This window comes from Loxodonta africana, chromosome 25 (assembly GCF_030014295.1).
Source record: "Loxodonta africana isolate mLoxAfr1 chromosome 25, mLoxAfr1.hap2, whole genome shotgun sequence".
In the NCBI taxonomy this organism is placed as follows: domain Eukaryota; kingdom Metazoa; phylum Chordata; class Mammalia; order Proboscidea; family Elephantidae; genus Loxodonta; species Loxodonta africana.
Window position 1 is genome coordinate 15,704,638 of NC_087366.1, and position 19,435 is coordinate 15,724,072.

Below are 19,435 nucleotides of genomic sequence, written 5' to 3' on the forward strand. Positions count from 1 at the left end.
AAGTGCATAGTCACCGTTTATATTGTTGAAACAGATATTCACAATGAATAAGTTGTTGGTCTTGCAAAATTCTATCATGCCATCTCGAGTCATTTCTATCACAAGAATTAAAACATCACAAATACCGTTTTGTCCTTGCCTCCCTGTCCTGCCATTACTCCCACCCTGAGGTGGTAACTGACATCCTGAATTTTAAATGTATTTTCTCCCTTTTTAAAATCACAAATATATGTACTCCTACATAACATACTGTCTAGATTTGCTTGCTTTTAAGATTTAATAAATTGTATCATACTGCATGTATGCTTCTGGGACTTGCTTTATATTCACATTTTATCTAAGTTGTATATGGGTCATTCTCCATGTTAAATAAAATTATTAAACTCACATTTTATTTACTCATTCTCTTACCAAAGGGCACTTCAGTGGTTACACTCATTTATCTTGAGCATTCTTATACACGCACTCCTGTGGTACACATATGCAGGAATTTCTCTAGGGTAGTTATGTAGTGCTGGTGTTAACAAAATAACAAAAATACTACAAGGCGGTTTTACAGAATTTATTATCTCACAGTTTTAGACACTAGGAGTCTGAATTGAAGGCATCAGCAAGGTTCTGCTCTGTCTGCTCCAGATCACTCATCTTTCAGCTTCTGGCAGTCCCAGGCATTTCTTGGCTTGTAGATGGGCCCTCATATGGCTTCTTCCTCCTATTTGTGTCTCTCCATGTCTACTCTGCTTTTTAAGATACCATTCAGGAGGGATTAGGTTTAGGACCCACCCTTCTCTGGTGTGATATCATTAATATAAGAAAAATCCTATTTCCAATCAGGATCACATTCACAGGTATGGGGAGTTAAGACTTCAGCACTTCGTTTTGGGGGCCCAATTCAATCCATAACACCAGTTACTAGGGTAGGTGAATATGTAACTATAAAATAATGCCAAATTGCTTTTCAAATGATGTAATCCGTTTATAATCCCACCTGCAATGTAAAAGATGTTTTTTTGATTTACACCCTCTTTATTGGTATTGTCGAATTTCTAAAATTTGATGAATAACTCTTATGGTTTTAATCAATCACTTATAAGGTATATACCCTTTCATGTGTTTAGTCACATCCTCTTAAAATACCTATTTGTCTTTGCCCATTTTTCTACAGGGCAATGTTGAATTATAACAGATATGCTTGTTGTTTTCCTGATTATCAATGTACACAATTTAGTAATGATATTTGTTGTCATTAGGTGCCACGGAGCCAATTCCAACTCACAGTGGTCCCATGAGACAGAGTAGAACTGCCTCACAGAGTTTTCTTGGCTGTAATTTGTACAGAAGCAGATCACCATGTCTTTCTCCCAGAGCCACTAGGTGGGTTCACGCTACCACCATTTCAGTTAGCAGCCAAGTGCTCAACTCTTGTGCCACCAGGGCTCCTTTGGTCCTCTTTTATATAGTTTCAAATTCAGTTTATTAACAGTGCTTTTGTTAATGAGATTAGCCTGTAATTTTCTTTTCTCCTACTTAACATGTCCAATTTTGGTATCAATAAAAGTTACACTGGCCTCATAGAATGAGAGTATTTCCTCATTTTCTATTCTCTGGAAAAGTTTGTAAACCGTTAGAATAGTCTGGTTCTTGAAAAAGAGGTAAAACTTACCTATAAATCTGGATCAGGCGTCCTCTTTGTAGGAAAACAAATTATTCTTTAATTACTTTTTAACACTGTAGTTTCTAATCTTGAGTCTATTTAGGCAAATTGCATTTTTCTAGGGTTTGGTCTATCTTGCCCAAGTTTCAAATACGTTAGCATTTAATGTATTTGGTACTCACCTTTTTTCATATCTGCAGTATCTATGAGTTATGACCTTTCTCAATTTTTATACTGTTTACTTGTGCTGTTTCTTCTTGTTCATTTATACCAGTTTATTTTTCATGAAAACAACTTTTGACATTGTGATTCTGTTTTCAAAATCACTTACTTCTTATCTTTTATCTCCTTGCTTCTTCATTGTCATATTCTGTTTTTTCCTAAATTAATAAAGTTATACACTTAATCCTCTCCCTTAAGCATTTAAACTATTAATTTTCCTTGAAGTACTGTTTCTGCTGCACCACATTATTCTTCACGTAGTATTTAACATTTGCATTAGGTTCTAAGCATTTATAAATTTTCATTAGCTTTCACCCATTAATTAGTCTTTAATACATAAATTTAAGAAAAAAAACTTTTATTACTGACCTCTGATTATCCAATTAATACAAATTGTTTGAAATGTATTAAGATTTACTTTATGTCTAGTACATGGTCAGTTTTTATATAGTATGGGTGCTTAAGGATACTATTTACTAATTTTTGAATGCGTTATTCTATATATGTCGGTTAAATCAGTATTGTTGATTACACTGTTCCAATCTGTCTTGTCATTTTTTGTCCACTTGACTTAACAATATTTGAAAGTGTATATTCAAATTTCCCACTACATTGCTCAATTTGTTGATTTAGTCCTACAGTTCCGTCAGTTTTGGTTTCACACGTTTTGAGGCCATTTTATTAAATGTATACAAATTTAAAATTGTTATGCATTCTTAGTGAATTGATCCCTTTATCATTATTTAGTGACCTCCTCTACCTGTAATATATGTAATAGTATTGTAAAATCTTATCTAAAGTTACAAAAGCTGCACGTTTTCTTTTGGTATTTACCTAAAGCCTTTTTTTTTTTTTTACCTTAAATCTCTCCATGCCCTTGCTTTGTTTTTCTTTTAAGTACACACAATTAATTTAAAAACTTCTAATATGAAAATCTGTCATTTAGCTGGGTACTTTAGTCTATTAATATTTGTTTTAATTATTAATATTGTTGGATTTGTTAGTATCATTTATTTTCTAATTTTGTTTTATACCCTTACAGTTACTTTCTTTTTTTTGTTTTGAATTATCGTCTTGTTATTCCATTTTTTAGAACTTCTTTTCCTTTGGAATTATACATTCTGTATCTATTCTCTTAACAGCCATCCTTGAATTTTTACTATGTATATTTAACATAATCAAATTTAACCAATATCTTAAACTATTTTCTGAACAAAACCTCAGAATACTTTAATTCCAATCACCCTCCTCCAATCTTAATAGCTATTGTCCAAATTTTCATTTATATCCTTATTTTTAAATTCCACATTAATACTGTGTAATAGTGACATTTACTTAGTTTTAAATTAACAATTTTAGTTCTTATTTACTACTTTCATTATAGGTGTTTTATACAAACAATACTTTAGATTTACACATATTTATCATTTCATTTCCTCACTAGTTCCTTGATTTCAGATCATCCTTTTAGGGTCACTTTTGTACTTCTTGAAGATCATACTTTCGCAGTTTCTTTAATGAAGGTGTGAGGCGGCAAAACCTGTTTTTCACCCAAACATATCTTTATTTAAATTTTTCTTGGTATAAACTCAAACCTGAATTTTTTTTTTTTAGAATTTTGAAGGTATTACTCTTATCTTTTGGATACATTGCTGCTGCTGAGGAGCATACAGAGTATTTTGGTGTCATATCATTATTGATGAGCTCCTTTTTCCTCTTTGGTTGCTCTAAAAATCTTGTGTTTGTTATTTGCAGTTTCACTACATTAGGTCTAAGCATGTATTTTTAATATAAGTGTTTGGGATATGCTGTGCTTCCTGAATTTATGAATTTTTCCAAATACAGAAAACTCTCAATTTTTATCTCTTTAAATATTGACTTTCCCCCATTCATTCTCTCTATTCTCTCCTTCCAGTACCTCTAGTTTTTATAACTCTTTTCTGTGTATCTCTCTTTTTTTTTTTTTTTTTAACTATTTTATAGTTTTTCGTTTTTCTGTGCTGTTCACTGGGTAATTTCTTTATAGCTAGATTCCTGTTTACTAGTTTTCTCTTCAGCCAAATCTAATATGATATCCAATATGTTTTTTTTTTTTTTAATTTCAATAAACATATCTCTCATTTCTAGAAGTGGCATTTGGTTCTTTTTCAAATCTGCCTCTGGATCCAGCCTTTACTGCTTGTGTTGGTGATGTGAACTTGGAGAACTGAATCTAATGCTTGTTGTTTCTATACTTCTCTCTCATGCCAGCTATTTTCAGCTTGTACATGGTGATCTCTAGTCATGAAATATTGCTTGACTTTAATCTATGGGAATCTATTGGCTAAATAAGAATGTTTTTCCCTTAAGAGAATTAATATCTGCTTCTGGCAGGACCTTTATGGCACTATAAACCACTTAAGCCCTTCTTCAACAGCTTAAGGCAGAGTCTCAGATTCAGGTCTCTCTCCTTGTTTCTGGTCCAAAACAAACTGCATATGGCAGTACTGCTATTGACACTGGCCCTCACACAACCACAGTTCATCTGTATCGTAACTGCAGCATTCACTTTTACCAACTGGGATGGGGAAAAATAAAGATATGGTTCTCGCAGATTTTTTTGAGCCTAGCAATGCACTCAAAGGTAGATTTTATTCAAGATCTAGTTGTTTTGCAGGATCTAAGCTAACACACTGTTGGAAGCAAAAGTCTTATTAATATATTAAAAGTTATGATATACTAATCTAGGAAACTGCATGATTTATGTCAGTCCTTGCTGATTCAAACTTCTCTAGAAAAACTGCCTAATCCTCTATTATAACAAAACACACAGTACCTTGGAATTGAGTGTATACTAGAAAAGTTCTTGAATATGAAGTTATCTGACACATTGTTGATCCACTCTATAGAAATTTCTCCTGGGGCTCTGTTATTACTAAAATGTTGAGCCAACCCTGACTATTCAAATTTTCAACGTCCTAAGTTAGATTGAGATCAACAGAACTAAAATCTATGAAAATATGCCCCTATTGTGAAGCTTTTTAAAAATAGATAATAATTATTCGTTACGTGCTGCTTCCACCCAGATGTGTAACTCTTTTTTGGTAACCTGGGCACCTTGTAATATAAGCAGGCCTACACAAGGCAACAGGTGACGTCATCTGTCAGAAACACGCCCGGCGCCCGGCAGGCATGTACGGCAGCGGATACGATTGCTATCGTCTGAAGTGCAGACGATTATTTGCATCTTTATTATCCATAATTGTTGCTCAGTCTCTGGGTGATCGGGAAGCTCTCTGGGCCTCACTTTAATCACTGAAGTAATGAAAGGAGACACCCGCAGCCAGGACTGCAACTGCCAAGGCTGTAAGCACACCTAAAAGCAAAAAACACAAAACAAACTGAAATGGAAGGAGTGAAAGAAAGGTTTAATTGATCCTAGGCACTGAGATGTGGGTGACTGATGGGCCTAAGCAAAACATATATATTAAGACCCAATAAAGTCTTAGAGGGAAATATAGCAGTGAGATGAAAAATCAGATTGTGAAAATTTGGACTGGTAATTATTTACTTCATCATCTTAGCAAAATAAAAAAATTAAAAAAAGGGTCTCTCACCCACATGTACATGCTCAGAAATACCTATCAAAGAGAAAAACACTGTCATATACTTTAGAAGGTTCTATAAATATTTATACTGGCATACCAGCTGTCTTTGCTACTTAGCTTCAACAAAAAATACAACTCCAACCAGCAGTGGTTCTCAACCATTATAGTACAAAGTCATTTGCATAGCGACTGACAAGTGCAGAAGCTCAGGTTCCACCATCACAAACTCTAAGAATTAGTAAGTCTAGAGTGGTAACTATTATTATTACATATTTTCCCCCAATTATAGTGACATACAAAAAAAAAAAAATGACTACAGTAGAGGCCACACAAATACACACACATGCGTACACACAGTACAAAAAACTTAGGCAATTTAAGTCTCTAATGAGTAAGTGACAAGAACTACAACTAAAGCCTCTGGCTCCTAGTTCTTAATCAAAGATATTAATGCTTATAAAATTATTTCTCAAATTGGTATTCTGCTGAAAAATGGCCTACATGTTCTTTGTTTAATAAATCTGAAAAATGTGAGGCTCACATTACCGCCATGCTTCTTGGAGCCAAACTTAAGTTTGACTTTTTCACAGAACACATATCAACATCTCCTGCAATAGCGATCCTGGAAATACCAGTTTGGGAACACTGACCTGACTATGTTAATTGATTCATAGAACTCTACAAGTTTTTCTTCTAAAAACATAAAAAAAGGAACTGTTGTCTTTGAGTGCACTTGTGATAATGCCTTATTTATAAATCTTTTTATCTCTAGGGCCTGGCACTTTGCAGAATAATCAATAAATAATGGCTTAATTTTTAAGCGCTCACCCAAAAGCCGAAAGGTTGGCAGGTAGAACCCAACCAGAGGCATCTTGGAAGATACGCCTGGTGATCTGGACCTGAAGGTTACAGCCTTGAAAAACCTATGGAGCACAGTTCTACTCTGATACACACAAGGGTACCACGAGTCTGAGACGACTCGATGGCAACTGACAACAAAAACCACTATTAAGAAAGAGAAACAGAATGAAAATAACTTCTCTAGAGTAACGATTAACAGGAAAACTCAAATCTGAACTATCATCTTTGCGATGTTATAAAAGAAGCGAAATACCTATGTTTTGCTGAATTTTCAATATTATTGTAGTTTTAATTGGTTGCTTTGGTTGTTCATCATCTGTGTTGTCCAAATAAGCTTCACTATCCATGGAAGAACTCATATAAGCTGTAAGAGGATAATAAATATTATATAAAATGAGAATAAGCCATTTTAGAATGAGTTTTGAAGACCATTTTAAAGAACATATACAATCAACTCTATTTTCCTTGCACTTTTTTAATAACATAATGCATGTACTCACTTTCAAATGTAGAAGAGTTAAATCAAAAGGAGAACATATGTCAAACTGAAATAATTTTCATAATACTTAATGTGGTGTTATGACTGACCTACACTACACCAGAGGGCCACACAGCCAGTTTTGAATGAATCCCAGGCTATAATTTGTTTACCATATGGTAGTAGAGATAAACCGATACCCAAAATCAAACCAGACAGTAGCAGGATAAACTTTCTTCTTAATTGGGATTAGTAGATATCACTCTTATTGGTCATTTTAGCAATTAGGAATTTCAAATAATTAAAATTAATTATAAAACCAGGGGTCAGCAAGCTACACCCCATGGGTCAAATTTGGCTAGAGGCCTGTTTTTTGTACTGCTCATGAGCTAAGAATGGTTCATATTTTTTAAAGGGTTGTAATTGTAAAAGGTTATATGGCCCAGAAACCCTAAAATATTTACTATTTGGCCATATACAGAAAAAGTTTGCCAACTCCTGACCTAACCTAAAATTTGAAATATACAAGCAAAATATGATAACAAACTTGATCTTAGAACAACTCTAAAGGTTAAGCAAGGCAAGCACATTATCCCAATTTTACAGATGAAAAACAAAAGTTACAAAGGGTTAAGCTCCTATTCCAGGGTCAAGGGCAGCAGAGGAAGGATTCAAACACAGGTGCTCTTTCCACTTCATTGTGCAGAAAGCGATTTATGTAGGTTGGGCCTATTTGAATTCATTTAACACTGATTAAATGTGTTAGCATGGAAACAGCAAGAGATCACCAAGGCTAGTGGTTTTTCTTTTCTTTTAGTGCTGAAGAATCTTACAAAACCAAACAAAATCTAATAGGAAATTCCAGTATATAAAATAGAGGAAAGTAGAACTGTCTTAGGTGTAGCAGGGATTGAGGGCTCCTGAAGCCAGATCAGCTGTCTCCCATCTCCCTAACCCTCAGAAATAGTGGGCGTGCTCCTCTACTGAACTCTAGGGAACTTCATTTGAAAGCAATTAGTTCATGTCGATCTCTTTATTTACAAATAATTGAAGGAATTAGAGATGAGAATACCAAACCAAAAAACCCACTGCCAGTTGAGTCGATTCCAACTCATAGCGACTCTATAGGACAGAGTGGAAGTGACCCTGTTTCTAAGGCTGTAAATCTTTACGGAAGCAGACTGCCACATCCTTCTCCTGTGAAGTGGCTAATGTGTTGAATTGCTAACCTTTTGGTTAACAGTCGAGCACTTTACCACTGTGCCATCGGGGCTAAGCGTTCAGCTGCTAACTGAAAGGATGGCACTTTGAATTCACCAGCCGCTCCATGGAAACACTATGAGGCAGTTCTACTCTGTCCTATAGGGACGCCATCAGTTGGAATCGACTCGACGGCAACGAGTTTTTTCTTTTTTTGGTTTTAACAGGGCTAAATACTACTGGTTATACTCAAAGTGAAATAGTCTACTGCTTAGATTAAAAATGCTCTTAGAGATTATCTTTGTATGCCAACATACCAGCACAGCTCACAAGGATGACATAAGCTTACTGAAACAGACATCAGTGGTACCCAAATGGTTGAAAGAAAAAAGAAATTACCTACTTCTCATTAATTTCTCATAAAGAAAAGTTTACTTCAATTTGAGTTTACTTCAATAATTTTTACTTACTACCTCATTAGAATCAAGGACACCACCAATCTTTCTACTACTATATATACTACTACTTAAAAACAACAACAAAAAATCCTTTTTTTCCTTCTACTCCCACATCAAATTAGTCACAAAGGTCTACACATTCTTGTTCTGAACTGTCTCTAGGACTATCTAGTCTTCTCTATTTCCATAGCTTCTGGTTTCCTCAAGGCACTTGATACCTTAGTCCGAGACTACATTAGCCCACCAGCTTCCAGTGTCTCCCAGCTTTAGTCTATATGCCTGCACATAAAATTCAACGGGCAGTACTGTTTATATTGATGTTTAAAAAAAAAAAAAAATTGGCTTTCCTATTAGCAATATCACAACTAAAAATCATTTTCATCTTTGGTTCAATATAACCTTTACATTAAGATCAAAAATTAACAAAAATAATAGATGAAGAAGGAAATATACTTGTTTGGTAACACTATTTTTTCACTTGAGTACTCGTATTCAAAGAGCATAAAGTTTGTTTTATTTGCCACATTACCTATAAATTTAATTACTGAATTGTTATACATGAATATCATGCTGTAATAGGTCAGGTATAAAAAAAAGGAAAGCAACCTCTACATAAATAATTTACTTCTATGAAAAAAGATATCCCATTGCTCTGTTATTTCAATTTTTTAAATGCCACAGAAAATTACGTTGATTTGATATAAATTTGAAATAATTTTACTGAAGCAGAGCATTTTTCAAGGATGAACAAGGCTTTTTCTTTAAAAATACTTGTGTTTTTTTGGTGTGGGCCTGTAATATCTTAACTCAAATCTTAGATACCATGCCTTATCACCAATAAATGCTTCAGTATGTTCTCTGAAATTTACATATGATTCAATAGACAATTAAATCACAACCATTCTTTAATACCAGTTAATTTGACTTCAGACAAATCTAAAATAAACCACATAAGAGAACAAACTTTTTGAACCGCTGTCAAAAAAAGAGAAAACAAGGACCATGGAGACTGCATACAAAGTAGAAGATACATTCAGATTTCATTCCAAACTGCTGATTGGTAGGCAGGTCTGTTTAGAGGCTTACAATGAAATGTTAAGACTTGAATTCCTTAGTTGGTCGTCTTCTTCCTTATCCCTGAATTCTAAATTAGTAAGGTTGATTTAGTCATAAAATTACATCTTCAATATTATTCTTCTTTCTTTTGTAATTAAATCATTAATGTTTAACTAAAATGACAAAAATTCATTTCAGCTCTGATATCAAGACAGAAATGGCAAAGATGAGTTTCTGCATATTTTTAAAGGCATGTCTCCAATTTTTTTTAGCTCACAGGGTGGGTAAAATACATGTGAATTATTATGTTAATGCCTACTAGGAGATGACTCACACATCTAAGAATTTTAAAGCCAAGGTTATCCCTCGCCTTAAGTGAGTCATTTTGACAAACAAATTGTTCTTCATCCTTTAAGTCAATTAAAAGTATGTTATTTTAAGAGACTTACTTGGCAAAATATGTATTTTAAACATAGCAACTACTTGGCAGCTGTATTATAGAACAGAAATAATGAAAATATAGCAAATAATAATAATTTGGTTTAATGTTTAATAAAAATAAAAAAATAATGCCACCACTCATCTGCCAGTTTGTCATAAATACTGTGGTGGCTTGCATGTTGCTATAATGCTGGAAGCTATGCCACTGGTACTTCAAATACCAGCAGGGTCACTCATGGTGGACAGGTTTGAGTGGAGTTTCTGGATTAACACAGACTAGAAAGAAGGATCTGGTGATCTACTTCTAAAGAAACTGGCCAGTGAAAGGCTTATGAATAGCAGCGGAGCACTGTCTGATACAGTGCCAGAAGATGAGCCCCTCAGGTTTGAAAGCACTCAAATATGACTGGGGAAAAGCTGCCTCCTCAAAGTAGAGTTGACCTTATAATGACGTGGGTGGAGTTAACTTTCCGAACTTTCATTTGCTGATGTGGCAAGGCTCAAAATGAGAAGAAACAGTTGCAACATCCATTAATAATTGGAAGGTGGAATGCACGAAGTACAAATCTCGGAAAATTGGAAGTCGTTAAAAATGAAATGGAACACACAAAGATTGAAATCCTAGGTATTAGTGAGCTGGAATGAACTTGTATTGGCCATTTTGAATTGGACAATCATATGGTCAAAAATGCCAAAAATGCCAAATTGAAGAGTAATGCATCACACTCATTGTCAAAAAGAACATTTCAAGAAGTACAATGCTGTCAGTGATAGCCACGAAGGCCAAAGATGAAGAAATTGAAGATTTTTACCAACTTCTGCAGTCTGAAATTGATCAAACATGCAATCAGGACTCATTGATAATTACTTGAGATTGGAATGTGAAAACTGGAAACAAAAAAGAATTTGGTAGTTGGAAAATATGGCCTTGATAGAAATGATGCCAGAGATCGCACAATTGAATTTTTTAAGACTAACGACTTCATTGCAGATACCTGTTTCACCAACATAAATGGCAACTATACATGTGGACCTCACCAGATGGAATACACAGGAATCAAGTCAATTACATCTGTGGAAATAGATCATGGAAAAGCTCAGTATTATCAGTCAGAATAAGGCCAAGGGCCGACTGCAGAAGACCATCAATTGCTCATACGTAAGTCAAGCTGACGCTGAAGAAAATTAAAATAAGTCCACGATAGCCAAAGTACGACCTTAAGTATATGCCACCTGAATTGAGAGATCATCTCAAGAACAGATTAGATGCATTGAACACTAATGACTGAAGACCAGACAACTTGTGGGACGGCATCAAGGATATTATATATGAAGAAAGCAAGAGGTCATTAAAAAGACAGGAAAGAAAGAAAAGACTGAAATGGATGTCAGGAGAGGCTTTGAAACTTCCTTTTGAATGTAGAGTGTCTAATATGAATGGAAGAAATAATCATGTAAAACAGCTGAACAAAAGATTTCAAAGGGTGGCTTGAGGAGACAAAGTATTTTGATGACATGTGCAAAGACCTGAATGAAGTTAGAAAACCAAAAGGGAAGAACCTGCTCACCATTTCTCAGGCTGAAAGAACTGAAGAAAAAAATCAAGCCTCGAGTTGCAACGCTGAAGGACCTTCTTTTGGCAAAATAATGAACAATGCAGGAAGCATCAAAAGAAGATGGAAGGAATACACAGAGAATTCATCAATGTTCAACCATTTCAGGAGGTAGCATATGATCAAAAACTGATGGTAACTGAAGGAAGAAGTCCAAGTTGCACTGAAGGCACTGGCAAAAAAATAAGGCTCCAGGAATTGATGGAATACCAATTTAGATGTTTCAACAAGCAGATACAGCAAGGGAAGTCCTCACTTGTCTATGGTAAAAAATTTGAAGACAGCTACCTGGCCAACCAACTGGAAGAGATCCATATTTGTGCCCATTACAAAGAAGGGTGATCCAACAGAAGGCAGAAATTATTTAACAGTATCATTAATAACACACGTGAGTAAACTTTTGCTGAAGATAATTCAAAAAGGTTGCAGCAGTATATTGACAGGGAACTGCCAAAAACTCAAGCCGTATTCAGAGGAGGAACTGAAATGAGGGATATCATTGCTGATGTCTGATGGGTCTTGGCTGAAAGCAAGGAATACCAAAAAGAAGTTTACCTGTGCTTTATTGACTGTGCAAAGGCATTCGACTGTGTGGATCATAACAAATTATGAATAACATTGCAAAGAATGGGAATCCCAGAAAACTTAATTGTGCTCATGAGGAACCTGTACATAGACCAAGAGGCAGTCATTTGAACAGAACAAGGGGATACTGAGTGGTTTAAAATCAGGACAGGTATGGGTTAGGGTTGTATTCTTTAACCATACTTACTCAATCTTTATGCTAAGCAAATAATTCGAAAAACCAGCCTATATGAAGAACTCACCATCAAGACTGGAGGAAGACTCATCAACAACCTGCAACATGCAGACGACACAATATTGGTTTCTGAAAGTGAAGAGGATTTGAAGTACTTACTGATGAAGATGAAGGACTACAGCCTTCAGTACCTCTCAACATAAGGAAAACAAAAATCCTCACAACTAGACCAACAAGCAACATCATGATAAACAGAGAAAAGACTGAAGTTGTCAAGGATTTCATTTTACTTGGATCCACAATCAACGCCCATGAAAGCTGGAGTCAAGAAATCAAGTGACATATTGCACTGGGCAAATCTTCTGCAAAAGACCTCTTTAAAGTGTTAAGAAGGAAAGACGTCACTTTGAGGACTAAGGTGCCCCTAATCCAAGCTATGATATTTTCAATTGCCTCATATGCATGCAAAAGCTGATCAATTAATAAGGAAGATGGAAGAATTGATGCCTCTGAATTATGGTACTGACAAAGAATATTCAATATACCATGGACTGCCAGAAAAACAAAGAAATCTGTATTGGAAAATGTACAGCCAGAATGCTCTTTAGAAGTGAGGATGACAACACTTTGTCTCATGTATTTTGGACATGTTATCAGACAGGAGCCCTGGTAGCACAACCAGGCTGACAACCAAAAGGTCAGCAGTTTGAATTCACCAGCCACTCCACTGGAAACCTTATGGGGCAGTTCTACTCTGTTGTATAAGGTCCCTATGAATTGGAATCGATTCGACTAGACGACAACTGGTTTTTTCAATGGGTTTTATCAGGAGGGATCAGCCCCTAGAAAAGGATATCATGAAAAGTCAGCAAAATAGAGGAAGAACCTCAATGAGTCAAACTGACACAGTAGCTGCAACAATGGGCTCAACACAGCAATGACTGCGAGGAAGGCACAGGACCAAGCCATATTTCCACCTGTTGTACTTTGGGTCGCTGTGAGTCAGAATCAACTCAACAGCAATTAACAACGACGACAATGACATCAAAGCAAATAATGCCAAGTACTTAGAAAATAAAGCCAGATACCTGTAACTAATTTAAGATTCCTAAATATGTAGTAAGACAGATATTGTAACTAATTTAACATTTCTAAATATATGGTAAGTGGTTTCGATTTTTGAATCTGAACACTTGAACTCTACTTCTTACGGTTTATTTTATATGGAGACCCTAATTTCAAATAGAGAAATCTAGGCACATTATAAAGCATTACCTTCATACTTTAGTATTAATATTTTTCATTATAACTCAGGTTATTTAAAACTTTAATAATAATGTTCACTGATATCACCCTATATTTATATAACACTTTCTGTTTATAAGACCTTTCAGTTAGCAGCCAATCGATTAATCACCATTCCTGCAAGGATTCCTTTGTTTAAGGATACACAGCCATGAGTGGCAGACCTAGACTCAAACGAAGAGCACCTTGGTACAATTAAGGAATCTAGTATCTCTGGGTAAATGAATAAGTGAATACAATGCTAAACCAAAAATAACATGGTTATGGAAGAAGATTTATTTTTTGTACCAAAATTTTTTTTGCGCCTTTCCATAATTTTAAAATGTGATATTTCTCTATTAAAATATACTGAATTATTAAATTATTCCTTCTGATTCAACAAATACTTAATGAAACAAAACTAATATAATTCCAGACAAGTTATATTCTCAGCTACAATATATCTGATATTAGTGTTCAATTCCTAAAAAGCCTACAGTTATTTTTAATTGTATTCATACTTTAAAATCATCTCAGATGTCACCTTCTTTGGTTAATTTCCCTAAGTCCCTTACCAAGGATAATGCTTCTATACTCTGATAATTCTCTGTTCATTCCTCCATTATAGACCTAATCATCTGTTTTAGAATAACTCATTTCTCTATACTTCCTACTACAGTGTGAGCTTTTGAGAACTGAGACTATATATTTTATCTCTAGAACCCTAATTCCTAACACATAATTGGCAATTAACAAGTAATCAATCACTTAAGATTCATGTAAGTTTCAAAATTAGGGCAGAGTCCTGAAAGGATCATATCTACCATACTTGAAATATTATCTTTAATACGTTACACAATATTAAAAAAATACATAATAGCATCTGGAACCACGAGTTTGATACACATACACAAAGGTATACACACCTAAACTTTCCAAATTGCTGTTGTTTCCTCTGTCCTTGTAATATTAAACTCTTCCTACTCAGTTAATCCACCTCTATACTAGACTGCCAGCATAAAAAGAGAAATATAGACAGTAAAAATTTTTAAGAATACAGTATGAAACAGATACAACTCAGTTCCAATACTGAAAACTTACGAAAATAAAAATCTACAATAGGTAAACAGATTAAAATTTATATTATCTTAGTTTAAAAATTATTTAAAAATACTTTGTGGTTACTAGGTTTGTGCTAGTATTTAACACTGTACAAACACTGCTAATGATGAGGGCTTACTGAGGGAAAGCTGAAAAAAAAGATTAAAATACATGCAGTATACATCTAGGCCACTGGGTGGCACACACGGTTTGTACTTCATCACTATCCAAAAGGTAGGCGGCGTCCTTCCACCCATAAAATGATAAAAAGCTATTCGTTAGGGACTAACATTTAAATATGATAATAATGGAGAAGAAGTGGGTTATTTTGAGGCTAAAAAATCATTCACTTATGAATACTATTCAAAACTATGCAACTGTTAATACAATTGGGATTATCCACTCTATATTATAGAGCGTCAAGAGCATCAAGTAGGACAGAGGTGTGCTTTCAGTTCAAGTGAAACATAAAGGTTGTTACAAAGAGAATTTACTAAAATTTGAAAATATACATCAATGCTAAAACTGTGTTGTTACAGATTATAGATTATTGTTAGTACCAATAGTTGAAGCATTATTCTGATTGAATTATTAACCAAATCACTGGACACTCTAAACCTTTATCTTTACTCTTAAATCTTAAGATTAGGTACTCTTAGGACTTCACTATCATCTTTGCATAATTAGTAATGCATACACATTCTATCCTCCTGATCAGATTAAGCTTCTTAAGGAAAGGAATCACATTTTACCGATTTGTCTCTATTGTCTTATACGGAGTAAATGCTTAATAAGTATCTGATAAATAGGTGGAATGAGTGTTGTAAGCCACAATATTTCTGGGGCAATGATAATAATACATATTTTCAGGTGTTTAAATTATGCCTTTTAAAATGTTCTGAACTATTGAGCCAGAGAGCCATCACTATCATATCCTTTTTAAATCGTCATCATGTTCAGTGTAGTGTACACCACACAAACCTACACAAACCTACACAAACCTAAACAATCTTATGTCTGATGAGGTATAGGCTTATAATTTTACTATAATTTTAAGCATGCAGTAGTCTGAAAATAAGACATGTTCTAGTTTCCTAAAATTTCCTATTCAATATATGTCAGTCAGTCAGTAAAAAATATTTAGTAAATACCTACACCATGTTTTAGGTATGGTGCTCAGATAGAGAAATAAACATTCTAGGTACTTGCTCTCAAAAATCTTAGTCTAATGTGGATGATTAACATTTAACATGCTTACTGATTAGTTAATTATACATATGCAAAGTATGTAAAAGAGCAGTACAAAACATGGAACAATGACATGGTATAAATGGAGACATTAACTCAGTCTGAACATATTAAAAAATGTAATGACAAAAAAAAAGGTTTAAATTTTTTTCTATTTAGGTCCTTGAAGACAGGATCATTGTCTTATGGATCTCTGGACCCCAATCCTTAGGACTGACGACATCAATGATTTGTTCAGTCGACAAATATTTACTGAGTATCTATGACATGGGAGGGCTCGGCTCTAAGTAAAGTTCTACAAATACAGAAGTGAACAAAAGAGGCAAAGCCCCCACCCTCAGGAATCTCACAGAAAATCAATAAATGTTTGTTGAACTGCACATATAATGGTTTCATAAGAAGTCTGAACTTTTTAAAAACTGAAGTAGCTTGGGCTTTAGTTTTGTTTTAGGGAGGTTACTCCACACAGGCTGCCATAATTATGTCCTTAAGTATATATTACAGTGGTGGAAGCTACTTGGATTTTTTTTTTAAATCTGCCTTAGCAGTATAAACGATGGATATTAACCTCTATTACTGAGGGTCACAACTGTTTTTAAAAGTAGAACTTAAAAATCAGTGAATAAAGTATGAGTCTATAAACTATGTTTAAAATATAAGACAAAATTAAACGAGTTTAAATATTTAAGACAGATGGTGGTCTTAAAATATCTAAGTGAGATCTCTCCTTATTTTTTTAAATGTGATTCTTAAAGCAACTTATGAATGGGATGAGTTATGCATACAGAGCTACTGTTAGCTATTCTTAGTTCAGTAATGTGATATGCAGTAAAAGTTTGATAAAAAATACAAAAGAATATGAAAAGCATTTATGATAACAGTAACCAACAAGAGAGAAATTACACTAGCATAATCAAGATAAAAACCTAACCAGGATAATGTAATATCCATTTAAGTTTAAATTTTTTTTAAAGGACGGAATGAAGGGGGTCCAAGTAAAAGAAGTATCTAGATCATGGAAAGTCATAGTCCTATAATCTGTATTGATTGGGTCACATGGAAAGGTAGTAAAACATAATTATTTTTTAAAAAGCACTGACTTTAGAATCAAACTATGTTCAAATTTCAGCTCCGCCATTAATGAGCTCTGTAATCGTGAAAAAGTCACTTAACCTTTCTGAGCCTCAATTTTCTCTTCTGAAACTTGAAGTTAATAATAGTATCTATGTCACAGGGTTGTTACAATGACATAACATGTATCACATGTCATTATTATAATATATATAATGATGTAGTATTTCTAAAGCTCTTAGAATAGTGCCTGGCACATGGTAGGTTCTATGCTAATACTGAGTAATATTACTAAAATATTAGCTTTAATTCAGGGTAACATACTCCTAGAAAGGCAAATCAGAACATATTTAAAGAAGTGTATTTTAAGTACTAAGAGAGGAAAATGTGTTACATAACTGGATTGTATGACAAATCTATGCACTATAATAATCATCTTTATCTAATTTTTGGAACTGCTTATTTCAGCTTATTGTCCCAATTACATAAGGAGGATATGGAAAGAAAGACAAATAATATAAACCAAACATTTAATAAAATGTTTAAAAACTTTGTGAGACTTAACCAAGTTAATTAAGCCAATGAATTTTCAGAAAATGTCTCTCATAATAGAAGAAATACTTAAAGCTATATATTTCTGTCTATTTAAGACTAAAGTCATTATGTGACGTTCTACTTGCTAGGCTAGGAAAAGACTAAAATATATTCTAAATTTCGGTAAAATCCTCTAAGAAAACACTATGTTTATATATGCAGAAAATAAACAGATACATCTTAATAAAAAGTGCTCGCTTCAGCAGCACACATACTAAAATTGGAACGATACAGAGAAGTTCATTATGTTTATATATATAGAAAATAAACAGATACATTTTAATATGCCTCAGTTAATATTCTGAGATGTCAAATAGAACTAGTTTTAAGGAAATCTAAAGACACAATAGTTAAACTAGATGTCTTATGTAGTCTTAGTTGTATTCTAATAAGCTTCTTAAATACATCTTACATTACCTGTGTTTATTTCCTCTGCAATTTCTAAATCTTCTATTTGAATTATTTGATCTAACATCTCTATAAAATGGTCTCTGATTTCTTCAGCTGACTCATCATCAAATTTATAATCACATAACATTACAGTGGATCCAGGGATGGGGACAAAAACTCGGTGAGGGAGCATGTGGAACTCTTTTTCAGAATCTAAAAAAAGAAACATTAGCAATATTTAGATGAGTATGCCACTAGTATCAATGACATATATTTTCAAGAAATATACGAAAGCTTCTATTAGAAATAAAGCCTAAAAGGTCAATAATTTTTATTTTATTAACTTCTAATGTACCTGGCACAAAATTGCTCATAATGAATTCTGTTTTCCCTTGATATCCCTAGCCATGCAAAGTACCTAAATAATACTCCTATGAAACTTAGTATCACTGCCTTCAACATAAGGATGTTATTGATTACATGTTCTTGTATTACCCACTGTCCTATGAAGGAGAACCCAGGAGAGAATTTCCTTCCTGGTTTCAGAAAAGTTGCCCTTGTTTAGCTTTATAATCCCACCCATGTTTAGCTTTATAATAAGCACTGTGAATTTTACAACTTATTTTCCCCTTCTTCATGCAAATCAGTGGCCCACGTACATGTAACATATACAAAAAAAAAACAGCATACATTTTTGTACTAATCTTACCACTGACTTCATCTTACAAGCATCTTCAAGGACATATAGGACATCAAGACAGAAATTTTATGTACTAATCTCACTACCAAATCCATTTTGCTTGGCTTTTCATTTTCCCTTTGCTTCATTATTATTAGTAATATTTATTTTATCTGGTTGACTTGTCTGCCTCTTTGCAAACAGCCTTCAATCTTTTTTAGAAAAAATGAATCTGAACCTAAATAAAGAGTGAATAACTGTTTAATTCTTCCTTGAATATTCACAAACTGGAATGTAAGAATTCCTCCCATTTCCAACATAAAGAGTCATGGCCCACACAGACATACAATTACCATTTGGTTGAACACAATGGTTCTAATGAACTATCAACAAATAGAGATTTTATATAAAGAATAAACTCTTCCAGCAAAGGGTATGATTTAAAAAGCTACCAACTTAAAAACCAATTAGAAAACTAGGGCTCACAAAGGTAGTAACCTACATTTCTTTGTCAAAAAAACTAATGGTAGCTTTATGTAATAAGAAACAGAGATAATGAATTCCTTAATGGTCACGGGAAATGTTGATTTACATACACTACGTGTTCCTTCCAGATTCTGCTTATTATCTTGTTTGAACAGAACTGGGAGAAAGTTTTACTCTTTGACCAGATCGCCGCCTAGCTGTAGAATTACATTACTGCAATCTGTACTGTAGTACCTAAGTTGTAAAAAAAAA

The 19,435-nt window shown here is 33.9% G+C and overlaps 1 protein-coding gene across 3 annotated transcripts in view; it reads right to left on the reverse strand.

Moving 5' to 3' along the window:
- Window positions 1–2,692: 2,692 nt before the first annotated feature.
- ODR4 (odr-4 GPCR localization factor homolog) overlaps window positions 2,693–19,435 on the reverse strand; it is a 50,268-nt gene continuing 33,525 nt past the window's right edge. For 2 of the 3 annotated variants that reach the window (XM_010590940.3, XM_003410838.4), the window contains exons 12-14: window positions 18,046–18,231; window positions 6,578–6,688; window positions 2,693–5,231 (exon numbers count right to left, since the gene is read on the reverse strand). In XM_010590940.3, coding sequence (XP_010589242.1) covers window positions 5,164–5,231; window positions 6,578–6,688; window positions 18,046–18,231 — 365 coding nt within the window. In that variant the 3' untranslated portion in view covers window positions 2,693–5,163. Of the gene's footprint in view, window positions 5,232–6,576; window positions 6,689–14,540; window positions 14,624–18,045; window positions 18,232–19,435 lie in introns of those variants that run through there. The other variant, XR_002785971.2, reaches the window with a different exon arrangement.